Here is a 24,751-nt window from a genome sequence, read left to right on the forward strand (position 1 = left end):
TGCAACACATAGCAATATTTGTGCTCAACACATAGCAATATTTCATATGCTTGCACCATGCATCAAAGATCAGCACACAAAATAATATAATAGGCACATATAAAAGTCTTGGCCATATTACAAATAAAAGTCTTAGGCCATATCCATAGGCACATTACACACTAATATCAAGTCTGATGCTTGCACGATGCATCAAGTTCAAGCCTTACACAATATATAGCAAGTTCAAGGCTTCCACATAGCAAGACACAAGCTTACTTAGACCACAAATATAAAGTTCTATGTGGTACTAACAAAAGAACCATCCCATGACTACAACTTACCCTTACTGCCCAGGGTAGTTGTCAGCAATGTGCTTTGCAACCCAATTGAATTTATGTTCAAAAGGCAAGGAGTTGAAAGCTCTAGCTATGTGAGGATGTTGGACCAAGTAGGAATGGTAGAAGGATAAGTGAGTCGAATTGAAACTACCACTCATAGCCATCAAGTTGTCATACAAATCATCCAACACATCATTGTTAGGTTTCCCCGCTTCCTTTATCGCCTTGGCTAACTTGGTACTTCCCCATTTAATTGCAGCAACCAATGGATCTTGGTCAGTCATGGCCCTCTTCTTGCCCTTGTCCCTCTTCTTAGGATTGGTGGCCTTGGTAGCCGATGAAGTTGCCGTATTGTTGTCTTCATTTGCATTCCTATCACTCTGTACCTCCATCCTCTGCACCTCATTGTCCCTAGTCATCTATACTGTCTTCCTATGTACCTAGAAGCACACCCGAGTCCTTTGCAAACTTGCCTGTAGCCATGGTACTTCCAAATATTGTGTGCATCTCCTCAAAGTGTTGAATAGGCTTGTTTAGAAAATCAGCATCAGACTTGTGATCCTGCAATATATGTACAATTTTAGCAACTACTATTATGTGACAACTAATAATTCAGCAACTATTATTAGATTATTATATGTGAGAACTAATAATTCAGCAAATACCTTAATATGATTGTTGTAGTGCTCATCATCAAGAGTTATAGTGAAGGTATTCCATTCTCTTCTTACAAAACCTAAAGAAACGTGCTTTGTTCATTCTCAGCATGTTTACACAAGTTGTGTCATCCTTCCAGATTTTGTCATTGAGGTATTCCATTCTCTTCCTATCCCTTTCATATATTGGTGCATAAGTAATCCCTTCCCTTCTTGCAACTCGTTTTCTTTTCCTAGACCGAACAACAATTGCCATGACACACAACAACCAATGTGCAGCAGCAGCAAAAACAAATGCCTTGAGCCTGTTATTCATCTACATACAGCAGCACAACCAAGCACAGCAGCACAATCAATATAGATCGGGTAGGTAAAAAGCAAATATTCAGAAGCAGACCCCATCCAATTCCATATAAGAGGTAACATGGTCTTACAATTCATGTAGTTTGGTTCAAAGTTACTTACAATTTAAGTCTGAGCACAATATACTACTGAAAGACCATCCATAGTTTGTTTCTATTCATAGGAAAAGGGTGCTCCTAACCATCTAGGCGTTGTACGCAAACGGCGGCCCCTCGGCATTTCATCAATCGCATCAATGAAGTCGCTATGAAATTGCTATGAAAAAGTAACAACAGAACAAGACTAAACCAGTACTCACCTGTAGGGATCCGGGGCAGAGGGCCGACCTGGCGCCGGTCCGGGGCAGATGGTGGGGCGACGCAGAGGGCGGCGTGATCCTGGTGGAGATGCAGAGCCGGTCCGGGGCAGAGGGCGGCGCCGGTCCGGGGCAGAGGCCGGCGGGCGGGCGGCTCCTCAGGCGGACCTGGAGGCGGGCGGGGCGGCTCCTCGGGCGCGGCAGACCAGGCAGGGCCGGCGCGGTGGACCAGGCGGGGCCAGCACGATGGCCAGGCCGGCGCTGGGCGAGGCCGGCATTGCGCGACCTTGGCGGAGATGCGGGGCTCGGCGCTGGGCGGCGGCGGTCTGATGGAGCGGTTGAGGTGGAGGGGAGGTGAAGGGATAAGGTTTGGGGTTACTGCAGCGCACGTGAATTTCTCAACCCTGAGCGGAGCGGCTCTGTCCGCCAGATTTCGACGGAGCAACCGAACCCGCATATTGGAGGAATATTCTCCTGGGGTCAAACCCAACCCATCCCAAACCTCCATCCAAACAACCAGAAAATGGGTTGAACCCATTCGGGTTGGCTCCAGCACTCCAACCAAACAGACGGTAATATCTTGTGCAGGAAGATTGAAGGAAAGGAAAGGTTCATAGGATAGAATTATGGGATGCCGTTCATAAGAAAAAGAATGGGAGATACAGCACCAACAAAATGAAGTTAGTAATGGTATATTTTTCTGCTACTTGTGATTGACATTGGATTTGAAATTATTGTTACAATTATGTGACCTTCCTATATGCTTATTTCAATAGGATGCATCATTTGAGGAATTAGAAAAGAGAAAAGAGCAGAACAATGGTAATCTTTCAGCTAATGATTTTAATGAGGTGTTCAATGAGATTGTTGCTAAACAATTAAAAGCACGTGGGTCCTACGATGATAAGTACTGGAGTCAAGTGCAAGTTTCTAAAGGTATTACTTTTGTTACTGAAACTGAAGAAGAAAGAAGGTACTGTGACAAAGTAAATACAATGGACAATAAGATGCAATGCATGAGTGGTGTTATGAAACTTTGGCTTTCTTTTATGTCACAAAAGTACCCAAATGATGATTTGATAAAAAGAATGGGAAGATCTCTACATTATGAAGTAAGCCTCCATGGGTCCATGTCTATGTCTCCATCTGTTACAGATGAGTTTATTCATATCTAATAACTATTTGTATGATGTTTCATTTTTCTGCAGGTTGTTCATACCGAAATAGATGGTCATACTGATGATGAGCAGGATTGTAGTGATGATAGTATCCATGGCACATATAGTGATAATGATATTGACATGAACCCTAAAGACCCAGAAGATAATGTGTACTCTCCAGGAAATTCTGTTCAGGTAACACTATACCTTTCTTCAACCTACTTATATGTGATTCTATGTTACTGCAGCTATGAGATGTAGCCACAGCCATAAGAATCAGAACAAATTCAACTCTTATTTCTATTTTCTTTGCTATAATATAGTATGTAGGTACATGCTAATGTCCTAAATACTATGGTTACAAATATGCAGGAGCCACAGAACCAGAATTATAGTCAAGTCAACAAGGATTGCGTGCGCTCATCGTTAACACATGAGCCAATGGTTGCAAAGGTATGTTAGAATTAAGTGCAGCCTACTGTTACATTTCCTACTCAGAAACCTTGATGCGCTGTTCAATTATGTGCACAGTGCATAGGAGACTATCAAACAGATCAATTATAACTATTCTTCATGAACTTGCTTGTGTTGTCCAACTAGCATTGTTCAATTATATCACAAATTCGTAACTTTGCCACTAGAAAAAAAGGGTAGCCCAATTATGCCAGAAAGAAGCTTCATTTTCTGTGTGAATGAACATGAATGTACATGTCTACTTCTTGGCTGCTACCTGCTAGATCGTTTCTTGACAATTGACATGCGTCATATGACTGTTGTGTGACTGTTGCGTGGACCCTTTCTTGATATAATAAATGTGTTTCTTTGGCAAACTATAGCTGAGAAACACTGCTTGTTAGAAAAAGGAGTTTGCAAGCTTTGTCCGAGTACTTTCCATTTATAGTATATACTGTATAGACTTGTCGGCAGGGCAAGTTGAGGAAAGCCATAAGGCCACAACTTGCCACTAATTAATCTAGCGGGTTTGTGGATGTCCGTCAATTCCGCTCGATTGTGTTATGTGAAATTGGTGGCTGATAACCCATGGGTTAGGCACAGTGATGCTATACACTTCACATGACTAAAGACTTGCTACTACTCTGGATATGATATTTTTGGAGGGAATCTGGATGTGAGATTTAATTTACAGTCTTGTTGCAACTCTCAATACAAAGTTGAAAACAATAGTCTGCACTAAAATTTAAGGAATATTTATGTTCATTGGCTAGACTTTTTTCTTGCATGCACCGAAATCTCCAATGTGAAATATGGTCTGAGATGTGCTAACATTATGAAATATAGCCATCTACATCTATTTTGATTATTAGAAGTTCAAATTGGGTGGTAGATAACCCATGTTACATGTCACAAAACTGAGGATTCAACTATGACTGCAGGTGGCACATATTGACAATCAAGGTCAAGCAGATAAGGGTTCTAAAGGTCTAACTTTTCCACGTACTAGCATAATGACCAACATAGTATGTCTATGTTTTCTATTATTATAACCCTTCATAGTATGGCTGAACTTGCTAGATCAATGATATGGTTTGATTGTGTCTGTGGCAGAGATCTCAAAGAATTATTGCTCCAGCTTGTAATCAATCGAGATCGGTATGTACTTGTTTCCCTTGTTTCCAAACTAAATTAATTACAAGTTTGATGATCATGGCTTTATGTTTTACAAAATGGTAGAGCCAACTGGAAGTTTATCTTATTTCACTAAGAAACCATTATAAAGTCGTGGCCAAAGGAAAGTTAGTGACTAGTGACAGCACTCAAAGCATTGCTGGGACTGTGCTTGGAAAAGAATTTGTTGGGGTTTATGTTGATGCCCTTGGTGATGGAAACAGTGGAGATGAGATGTTACCTAGACCGTTCCATTCTATCAAAACTATGAGTGATGCTATTGGCTTTGTTGTTGCTTGGCCTAGTTCGCATGTAAGTTTTCTCTTATATTAACAAATTCTTTATGATTTTGTAATTTTCTAAAATTATACTACACATCCCTCTAAACACATGTCTCATTGTAGGCTAAACAACTTAAGAGTTCAACTCAAGCCGGTGGTATGTTTCATTCTTGATATATTCGTTTGATTAGAATTCATGTCTGTCAGCTCAATCTCCTCTTATTTTGCAGCATGATGGAAACATGTAACTTGATGTGGATGGAAAGACAAGTTACAAGTTTCGGATAACTTGATGTGGATGGAAAGACAAGCAACAAGTTTCGGAGTGAACAATATAGATTTTAGATGTTTACGAAAAATATAGATATTTGTAAGATATTGCCACTTTTCGTATGCTTTACCAATATGGTTTGTCTATGAGAGTGCACTTTAATGAGTTATTAATTAGTATCTTATTTTGTAAATACAATGGATTTTTCAATGCAATGCCTTCATGATTCACTTTCTCATTATCTAAAAAAGGGCGTACCCAGTGCAGAGAGCTCCCGCTCTATGCGGGGTCTGGGGAAGGGTGTCAGTGGCAAGCCTTACCCTCGCCTGTGCAATGCGAGGAGACCGCGACTCAAACTAGGGACCTTCCGGTCACAAGCAGTAAGACTCTACCGCTTGCACCAAGCCCGCCCTTCCACTCTCATTATCTAATCATACAAATTCATTTGTGTTTAAATTTGTAAAAGTCTCTTTATTTTTAGTAAGTAGGTCTCTTTATATGTGTATATTGTATATGATGTTATAAAACATTACTATATAATGCTTCTATATTTGTAGACACGAAATATAAATGTGCATAAAATTGTCTTTTTTTAACCCAAAAATGATGTTATTAGACAATGTATCTATATTTTTAGACACGTAATATAAATGTATCTACTCGAATGTCTCTATACTTCTTAATACACAATGTGACGTTATTACAAAACATGACTACATTAGTACACGCATAATAATATAAATGTGTCTATGAGAATGTCTCTACACTTTTTTAACACACAATACAAATTGTTACATAACGTGACTACATTAGTACACACATAATATAAATGTATCTATGAGAACGTCTCTACATTTCTTAGCACATAACGAAGCGTTGCTATATAACGTAACTACATAAATAGACACGTTATATAAAAGTATTTATAAAAGTGTATCAATATGCTTAGGCATGCAATTAACATCTCTACAAAACGTCTCTCTATCACCTTGACACGCTTAAGGAACTCATCTCTACAAGTCCTGGACACGGTCCATGCGAAGACGCTTCTAACACGCTTTTATAAAAACATGTGTACAATCTTGTAGAGATGAAATAAAACGTGTCTAACATATAAATAAAGCGTCACTACAGGGGAGTATTTCTAGTAGTGGCGGTTGCCGACTGTGCCGGTCACGCAGGTTCCGCCGTGCGAACGCACGGCGCGGTTCCACCGTGCGAACGCTGGATGGGCGCGGGGGCAAGGTTTTGCCGTGCGGGTCGTGGGCCACGGTTTTCGGACGCTGGCGCTGGTTCTGAACGGGTTGGAGCTTATGGGATGCGATGTGGGCACTGGGGGCACGGGAGCTGCATCCGGACGCGAGCTTAGGGCCGGACGTCCGGGCACGAGCAACCCCTTCATGGAAACAAAGGTCCACCGCCCCCACACCTCACTTTCCAAAAGGCATTATTATTTTCATAATGTTGTTCACTGCTGCTTGAATGTATAAGTGGCCTTTATGCGTTGACATGTACTATCACTTTCTTTAATTTGTTTTTTAAAACTTTACTCAGAGCACTTGACATTGATAGGCTATTTGTAAATTGGGAGAACCGAACGCTAGTTAGACCAAGGAACACGACTATATATATATATATATATATATATATATGTCAAGGAACACGAACACTGGTATGTAGTCAACTTACACTATTTGGAAAGTGATTGGTCTGGCAGTAGTGGGACCCGACGCGTGCTCTCTCTTTTCCAGTCCATCTACGATATACTGTTAATTATGTTAGGACGTAGGTAGGACTCCTCGTCCTGCGCGCGGTAAGCGTGAGTGCGCGATCCTTGGACCATCCGGGGGGAATCGCAATGCAAGCGATGCACAACGCCTCTCCTGTTGTGGCAATGCAATGCTCTCGCTAGTGCGCTCGTATTTGATAATGGCTGGCTAAGATAAGATACGTAGCCCAAAAAAACGCAAGCAAGTGGAGGTGTGCTTTCTGATCCTGTACTAAGTTTTGTTTCCTCGTTTCAAACCGGCAAAGAAAAGCTAGCTGCTGCTGTGCTTGCTCGGCCAGGCCTGATACCTTAGCTTGTTGGGACAGCAATGTAATATAATGGGCAAGCCCATATCATGATCAACCCTATTATGCAAGTGGAGGTGTATATAATTAATCAGGAATGCTATAGGACACATGTGTGTTTTTTGGTTTGTTGGCACATGGATTTTTGTTTCTCTCAGGCGACGCTTCTGTCCGTTCCATTGGCTTCAGAGTCCGTGCGCTGGTTTGGTTGTTTTTTGGGTCCAGACACTGGAGGCCTGCACCCGCTAAACTCTAGCCTGGCCACCGCCCTACTGGAGTGCTCGACCACCCGCTCCTCTGGCTCTCCCACCCACTCTCCTAGTGACCTAGCGATTTCTCAGTGACCTCGGCGCTCCGGCCCGCCCTTCTCGGTGCGTCAGCCTCCCCCTCACCGATTCGGCAGGTACGGCAAGCCTGCCGCCACCACCGTCCGCCTATGGGACGGCTCCGCGGCGCTCCATGCGGACCTCAAGGCCACGCAGGTCACGCTCGCCGCTGGACGCGTCGACCTCGCGGATCTCCACGCCCACGTCCGCACCACCAACGAGCTCCTCCAAAGACAGAAAAAGGGAGGAAGCCTATTCATATCTCAGGGACCTTCTTGACTTGTCCAAAGACAACCTGTAGATCAAGGAAAGTAAAACCCAAGGAATTTACATTTCTGGAGCAACGGAGGTCAGAAGAACATGGCACCTTCTTTCCATTCTAATTTTCTGTGATATTCAGAAAGAAGTACTTGGCATCAGGACCTCCATGCTTTCACATTGATATATGGAATTTGTTCAATTACCCATGCAGATATCTATCCTGAACAGTTCAAATGCATTAGAGAACCTTTATGTAAGTCTTCTTGAGCTTTACTTAGGAGTGCCTTTCTATAAGCAGATACTAATAGCCACTTCTTTATATAGAGAAAGATTCTCCCATTGTATCTTGTGATGATTTGAGATCTGTTTGGACCATTCTAATTTTCTCAATTTTATTGATAATAAATTGACATCATTGTGTGTACTATCATATGGTGTTTCATGTACATGCACAGTTTGCCAGGTGCATGTATGATGTATGAGTTGGGTAATTTGAACTATGGTTCAGGTCCATTTCTGTCGATCCATTCTTTTCTATATCCAAGGAGGGCTTCTTGTTTGTATTGCACGGTTGTTTTTTATTCGTTTAAACCATTTGGGTATGGATAGTATAGTACCAATTGTGCTTTTGTGTCTCGCGAGCTAAAGAGAGTACTATTATTGGATTCAATATTTCAGTTATGTGTTGTTCTTAAAGCCTCTGTGAGTTGATTCAATTTTTTGTTATCCATACTAAATATTACTCACTCCGGTATAAAAAAGATGACCCTAGGATGGCTTATTTTTATTCACTATAGAATTTGTTTTTTTTTTGTTATTCACTATAGAATTTGTTAGTATATGATGTTAGGATGGTTTAGTTTTATTTACATGCTGAGATCTGTGCATTGTTAATAGGAATAACTTATGATGTCAGGAATAATTATTGTAGTGTTCTGTTTTTAACTATGTATCTCCTCTACCAGGTGCCAGGTATTATGAAGTGCAATTATGTATGTAGTATCTATTTCTTCATTGCACATTTATAAGTAGTAAATTGCACACTTAAATTACTGTAATTATGGTGTTTAACGTTGTGCAATATCCAGTCTTTATATATAACTTTCCCACTTTTTTTCTTTTTTTACATTTGATTAGGCATGAAAAACATATGTTCAGAAAGCTTGCACTAGGAAAACTATTTACTCCAATAGTCAAGTGTAGCATCATTTTGATTGTTTGATGATGAATAATATTGCTCTAACCTGGATCAGTGCTTGCAGCTGAATTATATGGCTAATTCCTTTTTATGTTTCAATTTCATCTTGTTCTAAAACCTAAGGCTTTGTCATTGTTGTTTGCAAATATTTATTATTGAGATGTTAACTATTGGATGGTGATTGTTTGTTTGGTTTGAGAAAGATTAGCTCCTACCGCTTGTTGTTAGTGGCGAAGAGTTGGCTTGGCTATTAGCGCCTTGTTGTGATATATGATTGACCTCATGCATGTGGGCTTCAACACTCTGTTTTTTTGTTTTAGGTGATGTTTTGTCTATTGCGTGCCTTTGTTCCTTGCTCTGTGTTTTAGTATATCTATCATGGAGATAATTTCATGTGCTTCCGCGTGTGCTTTAGTCACTGTCTACCTTTTAATGAGATTGGGTTGTATCTCTTCTGCATATTAGTTGTCTACGGTGTTGCGGCTTCTGAGGGCATGCTTCCCTTCATTTTTGGTTCTTATTACTATTTATGTGGGATGGGATTTACATGCTCTGATTTGGCCTCCTATCCGGGTCTGTTTTTTTTTTCAACTGCGTTGCCTTGCCTATTTACTCTCTTCCTATTGTCATGTTTACAATTTCGTTACTTTTTGTAATCTGCTACATTATTTGGTGGTTGTTGCGACCCTGTCATTCCTTCCAGTTCTAGGAGTCACTTCTCTCAGCTCATAGTGTCGCACCATGTTTACTTCCAGTTCCTGTTCTTAGCATCTAATTATTCTCTTAGCTGATCCTTCAACCTGGCTGGTTCACAGTTTTGTTCTTAGCGTCTATTAAAGCGTTTTTAGGTGTGGATGTGTGAGTTAAGTGTATTGGGAATAGGTCCTATGCCCTCTCCCTTATTTTTCTCATATCTTAATGAAATGACTGACAACTCTCCTATGTTGTTTGAGAAAAAAAAACAAAAGTTGTACTAGATTTATTAACGTTGATATTGGCCTATCTGGTTCACTGGTAGCTGGAGCTGCTGTTGATGCTAGGTTGTGTAACAACCCAAAAATCCATACACTAAAAATACCAACTACAAATTTTTCTTAAAAACTCCCATGTGATGATGAGTGTCATGTATAGAAACCCAACCTAAGGGATGCATTAGGTCTAACCCCAACCTAAGTCATCACACAAGCATGGCATGCCATAGTTAATCATATTTATTGAAATACCAACAAATGAAACATAGCATATAATGTTAACTCACATGGTGATTTGGATTTTCATTTGCTTTATGTAATGCCTGAAAGCCCCTTTAAAGAAACACACCATAAAGTAATTATTATTTAAACCAAAGGATAAATGTTTAAAAAGAAAACTATTTCTATTTGTGTATAACAAAACTACATCTATTTTTGTTATACAAAATAGCTAAATAAATTCCTAATATTTATATAAGTATGTTGTGGGCCTCATATCTAAAACTCCAATGAATATGGTGCACCTAATTTGGAAGCCAAATTTCAAGATCAAAATTGAATTCAAATAAAGGAGAAGAAAAGAAAAACAGAAAAAGAAGAAAAGGGAGGAAGCCTCGCTATGGCCTAGGCCTGCTCGGCTTCACGGCCCAGCCAGCAACCGGCTAGCCCCGCCAGCGCGTAGCAGCAGGCCGGCCCATGAGCTCGCGTAGGCCCAGTAGCCAGCCTGCATGTCGCTCACGCCCATGCGCCTCCCCGCCTTCGCTTGTAGCCACTGCCATGCGGGCCCCGCATGTCAGCCCTCATGTTCATCTTCTCCACGCCACGCCGCCGACCGCTCACTGCCGATTCTCTTCTCCGACCAAGCCCCGATAGCACTGGCAGGGGCGGGCCAGGGGGTCACGCTCGGGGCATGGCCCTGTCTCCTTGGCGCCGTGCCCACGCAACCACTCACAGCTGTTGGATGCAAGCTCGCGCCCCCGATCACCCTTGATCCCCATCCACCGATCACCAGCCGTCCACCATTGGAGCTTGGAGCTCCGGCTATAAGAGCCCCGGCCCCGGTTGCCCTAGCGCCCTGAGCTCTCAACGCCCCGCTGCCACTTTGTGGCCATCCTGTGCACACCTGAGCTAGAGAAAAGCGAGGAAGGAGGAAGGGAGAGGGAGGAGGAAGAAAGAGGTGCCATCGGAACACCTCCAAAGCCGCCGGAGCAGGAGCCGACGCCACGACGCTGCACGGCACTGCGCTGCCTCCGGAGCTACACGGCCGCAACTCGCCACTGCGTCGCCATCCCCTCTTCCACAACACCTACGGTGAGCCCCCGGTTCTTCCCCTGCTCAGCCACCGGACCTTGCTACTCTGGCCATGGCGCTCCATACCATGAGCGCAGTAGGCCAAGGCCATCTCCGGTCTCTAGGCACACAAGCACTAGCACACTCACACGCACACCGCTGACCACCTCCGAGCCCTTGGACGCTGTAGACCCCTCCAAGCCCCGTGGACATTGAAGCAGAGCACACGCACGTCGCGCTCATGACGCCTGCCGCCATGGCGCAGCCACCACCGGCGCACCCGACCACCTCGCTAGACTAGAACATAGCCGTAGAGCATCACCGTGATGACCAAAAGATAGCCGCGTAGACCAAGTCGAACGATAGTCAGCCGCAGCCCCTTGGCCAGAGCACCAGACCACCAGCCAGAGCACCGCCACCACTGGCCAGAGCACCAGACCACCGGCCAGAGCACTGCCACCACCGACCAGAGCACCAGACCACCATGGCCAGTATCGCTGGGCGCGCCTGGCGCCTCCTTGACTCACCCGCCCTATTCGCTGGAGCCACGGGAAACTCACGCGCCCCGCCAAACACGCTCTTGGCCACCACCACAGCCTGACCACGCCACACCGATGAGTGCCGCCACGCCAAGCCGCCGACCACCGTGGCCAATGCCCTAGAAGGCCTCGGCCACCACTTAGACCCCAGCATCATAATCGACGTGGCCTGGGGAAGCCTTTCCCCTCCCCAATTGGACACCAGCGCCGCCACAGAGGCTCACCGGGCACTCGCTGCCGACGGAAGCACAGCCACAGGAGAAACAGGGGAATTCCCGTCGCTGGCCCCTTGTGCACGCACCCGGCGCACGTGGACCACAGAGTGAGAGGAGAAGTGTGGACGCAGTTCACCGGAAGGAGAGGCGGTCCACCATAGACCGGCGCATGCGTCCACCGTGGACCACGAGCCGTAGACCATAGCCCACTAGAGGCCCATGGCAACGACGTGGCAACGCCACAGCATGCCACGTGTCTGGGTCGGCCTGACCCTGACCGACCCAACCCGAGCCCACCAGAGCCTGTTTGAGACCCGGCCCGTATTGACCATTGACCGGTCAACGTTGATTGTTGACCTAGCCCCACATGTCAGCGACACCGAGTCGCTGGACCCACTTGTCAGTGGGTGACGTCATGCTAACATCATGATGACGTCACGCGGGACCCACACATCAGTGACCCTGACCGTTGACTCGCTGTTCACTGACATTGACTTTGACCGGACCCACATGTTAGTGGACCAAGAGCCCCTGGACCCACCTGTCAGAAATGATGACGTTGCTGACGTCATGCTGGCGTCATGCTGATGTCAGCTAGACCCCACCTGTCAGCTCAAAACCGAGATGCTGATGTCATGCTGACATCAGCATGCCACGTGGACCAATCACAGCATGACACGTGTCAACCTAGGATTAATTCGGCCTTTTCCATTTTCAGAAATGATTTAAACTTTAGAAATTCATAACTAATTCATATGACCTCAGAAAAATATGAAACTAGGACCAAAATTCATCTAAAATCAAGCTCTACGCAATGAATCCATGTTTGAGTGCATTTGGCTCTTTTGAATTTTCATTGCTTCTTTGTGCTATTCTATAAACGTCGCTAACGCGACTATAATGCGATCGTTTGTAGACTCAGAGGAGAACCAGACAGACGAGGATCGTGAGTACCGTGAGGAGTACGGAGACGACTACACTGAAGGTGCCACATCCCACCCAATCTCGTAGCACCTATTACACATGGCTAATACAGAGCTGCTATTGCTTTACTTTATTATTGTAATCACACTATGATAGGACTTGCATGGTAGTATGCTTTCTTGATGGCCTTTACCTTGACGCAACCATACCCCTGCTCACCCTGCTATTAGGCTAGACACACGCTTGCTGCTATATTTCATTGCTTATCACTTCTACTACTGCTTGTACTACATTGAGGCGTGGTGGAAACTAGTGTTATCTGGACTATGGGGAGAGTGCTGCGTGTGTGACTTGGGTGTGTGGAGGGTGAGGGTTGTGTCGACCAAGTTGGAGTATACGACGAGCCTGGGGCAAGTCTTGCCATGGGGTGCTACCTGGGCACTCCTAGAAATGGATACCTGTGGTGGGTAAATGGTATATGAGGTGGCCCTAGGTGTGAACCTCTGATGGGAGGAGCCCGAGGTGGAGGTGCTGTGGTGGCATGGTAAATGGAAACCCTGATGAAGACATTCTGGCTTGGTCATCCCTAAGGACTTACTAGTACTCAGATTCACTGGGAAGCCTTATGTACCACTCGTCCTATATGGTGCGGGACTGGTCGGACTACTTGGTAGGATATTGCAACTACTGCTAGGTTGATAGCGAACAGTGTAAGGAGGTACGGGGCATGGAGGATTTCCCCCACACCCTTCCGAGACTTCATGGAGACCTTGTGGACCCTAGCTCATGACTCACAGTTCTAGCCACCCTAGACTAGACTTAGGGTGTACCAGGGCTGAATGGTAGAGTGGCATTATCCTAGGCTAGCAAGCGGCCAGGAATTAGCCCAGTTGATGACGGTCAGCGAGGAAGGCAGATCTTGTGGTTATGTAAAACCTCTACAGAGTGTATGGTTGATCGATCGATACATGTGCTGACTTGTTGGCTATGGACCTTTCCTAAGATTCGCTTAAACTAGATAGCGAGATGAGTCCTTTTCTCCCCCTAGGGAGTGAGTGTTCGATTGTAGCCATGGGGCTACGGGCCTTGAGATAGTGCCGAGAGGGAGTTGGCCTGTTGACTGAGCGATGGTATGGTGATGGTGTGGAGATGGTGGTATATCGATCCAGGATCGAAACCTAGCTCTAGAATGGGAATGGGGTGGAATGTGTGTGAGAATGGTGTTAAAACTTGACTATACTTTTAAATACCTGATATGCTAAATACATAGGAAACCCTAGCCTTATAGGTTCCTTTTGACTATATCCAACTTGCATCTAATTTCCACAAAGCAATGCTCATAGGGTTGGGAGTGGCCAGTACAAATCGTACTGATAAATTTTGGCACACAGGTTCTGCTGAGGAGTTTAGCTCCTGAGGAGTTTGACTGGTTGAGGGGTTCGTGCCTATGCTCATGTTTGGTGATCTTATCTTCAAGCTGTTCTGAATGAATGCTACTTTTGATTCCGCTAATGCGGCGATGTAATAATTTATGTAATTCCACACTATTTGTACTCTGATTTTATCGTTGTATGGAATGTGATATTCGACTGGAATTTGGGTAATATGATCTACAATGGTCTTATTACACTTCGACGCTGTGGATTTCCCATCGTGGAAATCAGGGGTCGTTTTAGTTGGTATCAGAGCCATACTTGACCATAGGATGAAACCATCAGAAATGGATGATAGAATAGGACATGAACAGCCCTTCTTTCAGTTATATACCGACCCTGCATTTACTTTTATGCAAGGCTTATCTAATATTGACCTGCTAACACCTGTTCCTTAAAACATGCAGATGGCAACTGAACATCGACTAGCCGCCTCTAGGACCACTACCCTAGGACCATGCCAAGCTTACCTTCGACCTATGTGAGCTCGGGGGTTTTGCATAGACCCTCTGCCGAGTACTCGTCATGTTAGGAGTCCCCGACGAGCTTGTTAAGGTCACCTGCACCGAGAAGCCAGCTCAGGAAGGAGGAATCGATGGACTAGTTGTCACCTCAGTCGAGTTCCCAGCTAGCACTACCTTACCTTCTATCTCAGCTTTTACCGAGTTGACTATAGAGGACACAGTCGAGGAGGGACTACGAGCTATCTCACACAAGGCACTTCACAGAGTGATGAGGGACCACTATGAGCACTTGAAGACGACAGAGTTTCAGTCTACTTCCCTAGGCCCTCGACCTTAGCCTTACCCCTAGTGAGCAGAGTTTCATAGCCGGCAGAGTTATCCTTGCCGAGGAGGATAGATGCCTTCATGTCTCAGCTATCCACCTACTAGAGCAAGACAGGTACGTGACCTAGCTGGAGTAGAGGAGATGTCAGGACCTAGGCTTTTCTATGGGAGCACCAGGAGCGAGACTCGCAGGGAGCACAGGAGCGAGCTAGTTTACTTGAGACAGTTGCCAAGCTATAGGACGAGCTCAACCGTCGTGAGGAAGTCCACAGAACTGAGGTCATAGACTTATAGGACAAGGCCGCTGACCTAGGCAATAGGAACTGCTACCTTGATAGCAAGGTCTTGGAGTTGCAGAGAGAGTTGGACGACAAGAAGGCCGAGTTCAACCATAGGGGAGACAGTGAAAGATCCAAGGGGATTGATATGCTGAAGATCCAATCTCGGAACAAGACCATAACTCAAGAGCTAGAGGAGTTCAGGAAGAAGGCTGTTCACAACTAGGGTCACCTGATCGAGGCACTCAGGTAGACTGAGTACCTATAGGACAAGTATGAGAGGACATGGCAGGCTTGGCAGAAGTCTGACAGGAAGCGCCTTAGGGAGATGAAGGGTATGTGGGATCAGCTACCCAAGGAGATTCGCAGCAAGACGAAGCCTAGGATAGAGGAGTTTGAGTTAGCCCTGACTCGCCTCAACCTAGATGCCTGCCCTACCCTACCTAGAGCCAAGCCTACTAAGGAGCTCGCTGAGGCCTTGAAGTACGTGTCCCGACTTCACAAGTCTGATGAGCAGATCGAGATCGAGAACAATCGTATCCCAGCTATGGTGTACGAGTTAGAGTAGAATGACCCTGCGTGGTCATGAGTCGTGTCAGTAGCTTCCATAAGTTGTACCCCATGATGTACCCCTTATGAGATGTATTATGAGACAATATGTGTAGTACGATTCTCGCACGTCTTCAAGTGTAGCTACTAGAGATGATGCTATGTAATGAAACCCATGTAATGAATGTTTTGGATCTTATTGCATCTCATGGATCTTATTGCTTCTTTGTAATGAGTGTTGGATAGTATAAATGTTTTTCTTTAAATCATCAAAATCATGTAATCATATCGAATTATAAGCACTTATGGCACAAACACTAAATTCTCTATGATCCGTGTTGTAGATGCCTGAACTGCCGATCTAATCGCCTGATGAACCGTGGACGTGCGCCCACCCCTAAACCAGTTGAACCAAATGGGGGACATGGTGGCAACAACCATGGCCATGGTCGTGACCATGGATGTGGAGGGATACCCTTCCACCTAGAGAATACCCCGCCACCTGAGGAGAACCTTCCTCCACCACCACCACCGAACCTGGCAGAAGTGATGGCACAACAGACCTAGCTTCTTGCAGCTCTTGTTGAAGGAGCAAACCGTCACCTAGGAGGTTAGCAGAATGACTTCCAAAGGAAGCTAGAGGGATTTCTGAAGCTAAGGCCACCTACCTATGATGGCACCGATCCTAACCCGCTTGTAGCCGATGACTGGCTCAAGGAAATGGAGAAGAAGTTTGGCCTCACTACTTTCATCCGATGATGAGTGTGTTGGAGCTGCCACACACCAGCTCATAGGTGCAGCACGTGCCTGGTGGGACAATTTCAGTTATTCCCATGAAGACCCTGCCAACATCTCATGGGATGAGTTCGCCGAAGCATTCACTAAGTATCATGTTCCCAAGGGGATCATGGAGGCCAAAGCTGAGGAGTTCCGTAACATCAAGATGGGAAAGGACAGGGTGGCCGAGTACACTACTCGTTTCACCAATCTTCTTCGCTATGCACCTTCCTATGTTGTGAACTCTAAGAAGGAGAAGCTATACTATTACCGCAAGGGACTCAACCCGCACATCAAGCTAAAGTTTGGTGGTATTGAGAGTAACACGTTGCGTGCTCTGGTGGATCGGTGCATCCAGATTGAGAAGGACTGTGCTGAAGCTAGAGAAGAGTACAGGGAGAGGAAGTGTAAGCCTGAGGAGTCCTTCCGTGGATGTGATAGCAAGAGGTTCCATAGTGATGCACCATCCAAGGAACGCTCTTGCCACAATAGGGATGACAACCCTAGATCGAGTAGGGGTAGTGGAGGCTACACCACCAAATACTCCTGCCCTGCTCAGGATAGATACACTCAGGATTGTTATGCTTAGGACCACAACACTTAGGACCGTTTCAACCGTTCCCGCTCTGTGAATGAGCAACCAGCATAGAACCGCTCCGCACCAAGTACTGGAAACTAGAAGGGACCCGCGCCAACCCCTACAGGCGGTACGCCTTTCACCTACTTTGCTTGTGGCCAACCAGGTCACAAAGCCACTGAGTGCCCATAGAACTCAGCTGCTCAGAAGTCTCAGTTCAAGGGATCTGCTACCTGTGGTCGTCTCAACCATCTGGACGCTGAGGAAGCATAGGCTGCCCCTGACGTTGTGTATGGTATGTTTCTAGTTAATGGCAATACTGCATCAGTTCTATTTGACTCTGGAGCAACTTATTCTTATATATCATCCAAGTTTGCACAAGAGCATGACTTGCCTGTAACCCCACACGAGAAGCCTATCATCACCAGCTCACCTTTAGGAGACCTAAAATGCACCCACATCTATAAGGGAGTGAGTCTTACCATTGAAGGTCTTATCTTTAAAGCCGACCTAACCCTGTTACCTTCCACAAACCTAGATGTCATCTTAGGTATGGATTGGTTAACCATTCACCTGAGGTATCATATCATGTTTGCCTAGATATGTCCAAGTGACCCACCCATCAGGCCAAGTTGTTATATGTGAACCCCAGTCCGGAAAGTCCACCTCTATCCTAAGTGCCCTTAAAGCGAGTTCAGAATCACAGAAAGAGGAGAAGACAGTTCATGATGTGCCTATGGTCAGAGACTATCTCGATGTATTCCCTAAAGAATTATCCGGGTATGCCACCAGACCAGTGATGTAGAGTTCATCATTGATCTTTTGCCAGGGAACAGGACCCATTGCCAAGAGATCCTATCGCATGTTAGTTGATGAACTGGCTGAGCTCAAGAAATAGCTTGATGAACTCATCTCGAAGGGATATATCAGACCCAATGCTTCACCCTAGGGATCCCCTGTTCTATTTGTTTAGAAGAAGGATGGCTCAATGAGGATGTGCATTGATTATCGGAACTTGAACAGCAGTCACCATCAAGAACAAGTACCCCCTGCCAAGGATTGATGATCTGCTCGATCAGCTTTGAGGTGCCAAGTATTTCTCCAAGATTGATCTTAGATCTGGCTATCATCAGATGAAGATTCGAGAGAGTGACATCTCGAAGACAGCTTTTGTGACTAGGTATGGTCAGTTTGAGTTCACCGTGGTGTCCTTTGGACTCATGAATGCTCCCAGTATACTTCATGAACATGATGAATAAGGTTTTCATGAATGAACTGGATAAGTTCATGGTAGTGTTCATTGATGACATCCTTGTCTATTCATCCACCGCTGAAGAACACGAACATCATCTGAGAACGGTGCTTGAGAAACTAGCCCAACATCAGCTATACGCAAAGTTCAACAAATGTGAATTTTGGTTATAGAAAGTTGCCTTCTTAGGCCATGTACTATCAGCTGAAGGTGTCGTAGTTGATCTAGCCAAGATTGAAGCCATGAAAGAGTGGGATCAACCCCGTAATGTGATAGAAATCAGAAGTTTCTTGGGATTGGCTGGATATTATCGCTGATTCAACGAAAACTTCTCCAAGATAGCCCGTCCAATGACCAAGCCTTCTGAAGAAGACTAAGGAGTTTGAATGGACGCCCGCGTGCGAACAAGGCTTCCTAGGAATTGAAACAGAAGCTTACCACAACTCCTGTGCTAGCATTGCCTGATATCAGCAAAGATTTCGTGGTCTATTGTGATGCATCCCGTCAAGGACTTGGTTGTGTACTGATGCAAGATGGGAGAGTGATAGCATATGCGTCTCGATAGTTGAAAGAACACTGAGAACCAGTTACCCAACCCATAATCTTGAGTTAGCAGCAGTTGTGCATGCCTTGAAGATCTGGAGACACTACTTGATAGGCAACAAGTGTGATATCTATACGGATCACAAGAGCTTAAAGTACTTTTTCACTCAGGAAGATCTAAATATGAGGCAATGCCAATGGCTAGAGTTAATCAAGGATTATGACCTAGAAATTTACTATCACCCAGGAAAAGCTAATGTAGTCACAGATGCTCTCAGTCGCAAGAGTTACTGTCACACCTTGATCACAGAATCCGTACCACCTGAGCTCAAGGAAGAGATTGAAGATTTCCAACTTGAGATACTACCGCATGGCTTGCTGAATGAGCTCCGCATACAGTATGATCTTATAGATCACATCCATCAAGCTCAGAAAAATTATAAAGAAATCGAATATCTCTGTGGTCTGATGAAACTAGGCTATAAGACCAACCACCATGAAGATGAACAAGGAACCATTTGGTTCAAGGACAGAATTTGTGTACCTTCTAATCCAGCACTACGAGAGGAAGTTCTATTAGAAGCTCATGATTCTAAGTACTGTATTCACCTTGGAGGTTCAAAGATGTATCAAGATGTGAAGAAACACTTTTGGTGGAAAGGCATGAAGACGGACATTGCAGGACATGTGGCACGTTGTGACACCTGCAATAGAGTCAAGGCTAAACATCAAAGGCCTGTAGGATTGCTAAAGCCTCTTGACGTTCCCGAGTGGAAGTGGGAGAGCATATCCATGGATTTCATAGTTGGACTGCCCCGTTCGCAGAAAGGCAATGATTCTGTCTGGGTGATTATTGATCGCCTAACCAAGATTGCTCACTTTGTACCAGTTAAGACCAAGACCAATGCCAAAAAATTAGCAGATTTATATGTGGAGCATATTCTCAGACTGCATGGAGCTCCTTCTAGTATTGTATCAGATCGTGGACCTCAGTTTGTGTCCCGATTTTGGGAAGCTCTGCACAAGTCCATTGGAACCAAACTCGATTTTAGTACTGCTTATCACCCACAGACAGATGGACAGACTAAATGAGTAAATCAGATCTTAGAAGACATGCTTCGCGCTAGTGTACTGAATTATGGCTCTGATTGGGAGAAATACTTACCCTATGCAGAGTTCTCTTACAACAACAGCTATCAAGCTAGCATCAAGATGTCGCCGCTTGAAGCTCTGTATGGCAGATCTTGTAGAACACCTTTGATGTGGTCTCAACTAGGAGAAAGATCATTCTTTGACTCTGCTAAAATTCAAGATGCCGAAGAAGGAGTTTCTCAAGTAAGAGAGAATTTGAGAATTGCTCAAAGTCGATACAAGAGCTATGCTGACAAAAGGAGAAGAGAACTGAAGTTCAATGTGGGAGATTTTGTCTATCTCAAGGTATCCCCGCTACGTGGAACTGTCAGATTCCATGTGAAAGGAAAGCTTGCCCCTAGATTTGTTGCCCCATACAAGATTTGCAAGAGGATTGGAAAGCTCGCCTACAAACTTGAGCTACCCAAGGAATTGATGGGTGTATGTCCCGTATTCCATGTCTCACAGCTACACAAGTGTTTGAGAGTGCCCGATGAAGTAGTTCCAACTGATACACTTGACATTCAAGATACACTTGAGTACAAAGAACATCCTATTAGAATTCTAGGCAGAGATACCATAGAGACCCGAATCAAGACTATTCCTTTGTGCAAGATCCAATGGAGCAATCACACAGAGAGAGAAGCAACATGGGAGAAAGAGTCTAACCTTCCGGCTACACTATCCTTATCTTTTCAAAGAGTACGTTACGCATTAATCTCGAGGACAAGATTCTATTAAGGGGGTAGGACTGTAACAACCCAAAAATCCATACACTAAAAATACCAACTACAAATTTTTTTTAAAAACTCCAATGTGATGATGAGTGTCATGTATAGAAACCCAACCTAAGGGATGCATTAGGTCTAACCCCAACCTAAGTCATCACACAAGCATGTCATGCTATAGTTAATCATGTTTATTTAAATACCAACAAATGAAACATAGCATATAATGTTAACTCACATGGTGATTTGGATTTTCATTTGCTTTATATAATGCCTGAAAAGCCCCTTTAAAGAAACACACCATAAAGTAATTATTATTTAAACCAAAGGATAAATGTTTAAAAAGAAAACTATTTCCATTTGTGTATAACAAAACTACATCTATTTTTATTATACAAAATAGCTAAATAAATTCCTAATATTTATATAAGTATGTTGTGGGCCTCATATCTAAAACTCCAATGAATATGGTGTGCCAATTTGGAAACCAAATTTCAAGATCAAAATTGAATTCAAATAAAGGAGAAGAAAAGAAAAATAGAAAAAGAAGAAAAGGGAGGAAGCCTCGCTATGGCCTAGGCCTACTCGGCTTCATGGCCTAGCCAGCAACCGGCCAACCCCGCTAGCGCGCAGCAGCAGGCTGGCCCACAAGCTCGCACAGGCCCAGCAGCCAGCCCGCATGCCGCTCACGCCCACACGCCTCACCGCCTTCGCTTGTAGCCGCTACCACATGGGCCCTGCATGTCAGCCCTCCTGCTCATCTTCTCCACGCCACGCCCCCGACCGCTCATGCCGATTCTCTTCTCCGACCGAGCCCCGACAGCACTAGCAGGGCCGGGCCAGGGGGTCACGCCCGGGGCATGGCCCTGTCTCCTTGGCGCTGCGCCCACGCAACCACTCGCGGCCGTTGGATGCAAGCTCCGCACCCCGATCACCCTTGATCCCCATCCGCCGATCACCAGCCATCCGCCATTGGAGCTTGGAGCTCCGGCTATAAGAGCCCCGGCCCTAGTTGCCCTAGCGCCCTAAGCTCTCAACGCCCCTGCCGCCACTTTGTGGCCATCCCGTGCACACCTGAGCCAGAGAAAAGCGAGGAAGAAGGAAGGGAGAGGGAGGAGGAAGAAAGAGGTGCCATCGGAACACCTCCAAAGCCGTCCGGAGTAGGAGCCGACGCCACGAAGCTGCACGATACTACGTTGCCTCCAGAGCTACACAGCCGCAACTCGCCACTGCGTCGCCATCCCCTCTTCCACAACACCTACGATGAGCCCCCAGTTCTTCCCCTGCTCGCCACCGGACCTTGCTACTCCGGCCATGGCGCTCCATACCGTGAGCGCGTAGGCCAAGGCCATCTCCGGTATCTAGGCACACAAGCACAACACACTCACTCGCACACCACGACCACCTCCGAGCCCTAGGACGCTGTAGACCCCTCCAAGCCCCATGGACACCGAAGCAGAGCACACGCACGCCACGCTCATGACGCCGCCGCCATGGCGCAGCCACCACCGGCGCACCCGACCACCTTGCTAGACTAGAACGTAGCCGTAGAGCATCACCGTGATGACCGAAAGATAGCCGCATAGACCAAGTCGACGATAGTCAGCCGTTGCCCCTTGGCTAGAGCACCAGACCACCGGCCAGAGAACCACCACCATCGGCCAGAGCACTAGACCACCGGCCAGAGCACCGCCACCACCGGCTAGAGCACCAGACCACCATGGCCTAGTACCGCTGGGAGAGCCTGGTGCCTCCTTTACTTGCCCGCCCTGTTCGCTAGAGCCACAGGAAACTCACGCACCCCGCCAAACACGCTCTTGGCCACCACCACAGCCTGACCATGCCACACCGATGAGCGCCGCCACACCAAGCCGCCAACCACCGTGGCCAACTGCCCTGGAAGGTCCCGGCCACCACTTAGACCCCAGCATCATGATCGCCGTGCCTGGGGAAGCCTTTCCCCTCCCTAATTGGACACCAGCGTCACCACGGAGGCTCACCTGGGCGCTCGCCACCGATGGAAGCACAGCCGTGGGAGAAATAGGGGAATTCCCCTCGCCGGCCCCACTGTGCACGCACCCGGTGCACTGTGGACCACAGAGTGAGAGAAGTGTGGACACGGTTCACCAGAAGGAGAGGCAGTCCACCGTAGACCGGCGCATGCGTCCACTGTGGACCACGAGCCATAGACCACAGCCCAGTAGAGGCCCATGGCAACGACGTTTGAGACCCACCAGAGCCTGTTTGAGACTTGGCCCGTATTAACCAGTTGACCAGTCAACGTCGACCAGTTGACCTAGCCCCACATGTCAGCGACACCGAGTCGCTGGACCCACTTGTCAGTGGGTGACATCATGCTGACATCATGATGACGTCATGCAGGACCCACATGTCAGTGACCCTGACCGTTGACCGTAGACCATTGACCGTTGACTAACGTTGACTTTGACCGGACCCACATGTCAGTGGACCAAGAGCCCCTGGACCCACCTGTCAGAACTGATGACGTTACTAACGTCAGCTGGACCCCACCTGTCAGCTCAAAATCGAGACGCTGACGTCATGCTGATGTCAGCATGCCACGTGGACTAGTCACAGCATGACACGTGTCAACCCAGGATTAATTCGGCCTTTTCCATTTTCAGAAATGATTTAAACTTCGAAAATTCATAACTAATTCATAGGACCTTAGAAAAAATACGAAACTAGGACCAAAATTCATCTAAAATCAAGCTCTACGCAATGAACCCATGTTTGAGTGCATTTGGCTCTTTTGAATTTTCATTGCTTCTTTGTGCTATTCTATAGACGTCGCTAACGCGACTATAATGCGATCGTTTGTAGACTCAGAGGAGAACCAGACAGACGAGGATCGTGAGTACCGTGAGGAGTATGGAGACTGACTACACTGAAGGTGCCACATCCCACCCAATCTTGTAGCACCTATTACGCATGGCTAATATAGAGCTGCTATTGCTTTACTTTATTGTTGTAATCACACTATGATAGGACTTGCATGGTAGTATGCTTTCTTGATGGCCTTTACCTTGATGCAACCATACCCCTGCTCACCCTGCTATTAGGCTAGACACACTGCTTGTTGCTATATTTCATTGCTTATCACTTCTACTACGCTTGTACTACATTGAGGTGTGGTGGAAACTGGTGTTATCTGGACTATGGGGAGAGTGCTGCAGTGTGTGACTTGGGTGTGTGGAGGGTGAGGGTTGTGTTGACCAAATTGGAGTATATGATAAGCCTAGGGCAAGTCTTGCCATGGGGTGCTACCTGGGCACCCTGGAAATGGATACCTGTGGTGGGTAAATGGTATATGAGGTGGCCCTGGGTGTGAACCTATGATGGGAGGAGCCCGGGGTGGAGGTGCTGTGGTGGCACAAGTAAATGGAAACCCTGATGAAGACATTCTGGACTTGGTCATCCCTAAGGACTTACTAGTACTCAGATTCACCTGGGAAGCCTTACGTACCACTCACCCTATATGGTGTGGGATGGCCGGACTACTTGGTAGGATATTGCCACTACTGCTAGGTTGATAGCGGACAGTGTAAGGAGGTACGGGGGCGTGGAGGATTTCCCCCACACCCTTCTGAGACTTCATGGAGACCTTGTGGACCCAGGCTCATGACTCACAGTTACAGCCACCCTAGACTAGACTTGGGGTGTACCAGGGCTGAATGGTAGAGTGGTATTATTCTAGGCTAGCATGCGGCCAGAATCAGCCCAGTTGATGACGGTCAGCGAGGAAGGCAGATCTTGTGGTTATGTAAAACCTCTACAGAGTGTATGGTTGATCGATCGATACATGTCCCGACTTGTCGGCTATAGACCTTTCCTGGGATTCGCTTAAACTAGATAGCAAGATGAGTCCTTCTTTTCTCCCCTTGGGAGTGAGTGTTCGGTCATAG

The 24,751-nt window shown here is 46.0% G+C and overlaps 1 protein-coding gene and 1 pseudogene across 1 annotated transcript; one reads left to right on the top strand and one right to left on the bottom strand.

Moving 5' to 3' along the window:
- Positions 1–297: 297 nt before the first annotated feature.
- Positions 298–1,028, bottom strand: LOC136540348 (uncharacterized; annotated as a pseudogene).
- Positions 1,029–3,169: 2,141 nt separating this feature from the next.
- LOC136540349 (uncharacterized) lies at positions 3,170–5,182 on the top strand. Its single transcript, XM_066532348.1, has 5 exons — positions 3,170–3,247; positions 4,189–4,272; positions 4,361–4,405; positions 4,487–4,858; positions 4,932–5,182. The coding sequence occupies exons 1-4, from the start codon at positions 3,236–3,238 to the stop codon at positions 4,751–4,753; spliced, it is 408 nt and encodes a 135-aa protein (XP_066388445.1). The 5' UTR covers positions 3,170–3,235; the 3' UTR covers positions 4,754–4,858; positions 4,932–5,182.
- Positions 5,183–24,751: the final 19,569 nt, after the last annotated feature.

This window comes from Miscanthus floridulus, chromosome 2 (assembly GCF_019320115.1).
Source record: "Miscanthus floridulus cultivar M001 chromosome 2, ASM1932011v1, whole genome shotgun sequence".
NCBI lineage: Eukaryota > Viridiplantae > Streptophyta > Magnoliopsida > Poales > Poaceae > Miscanthus > Miscanthus floridulus.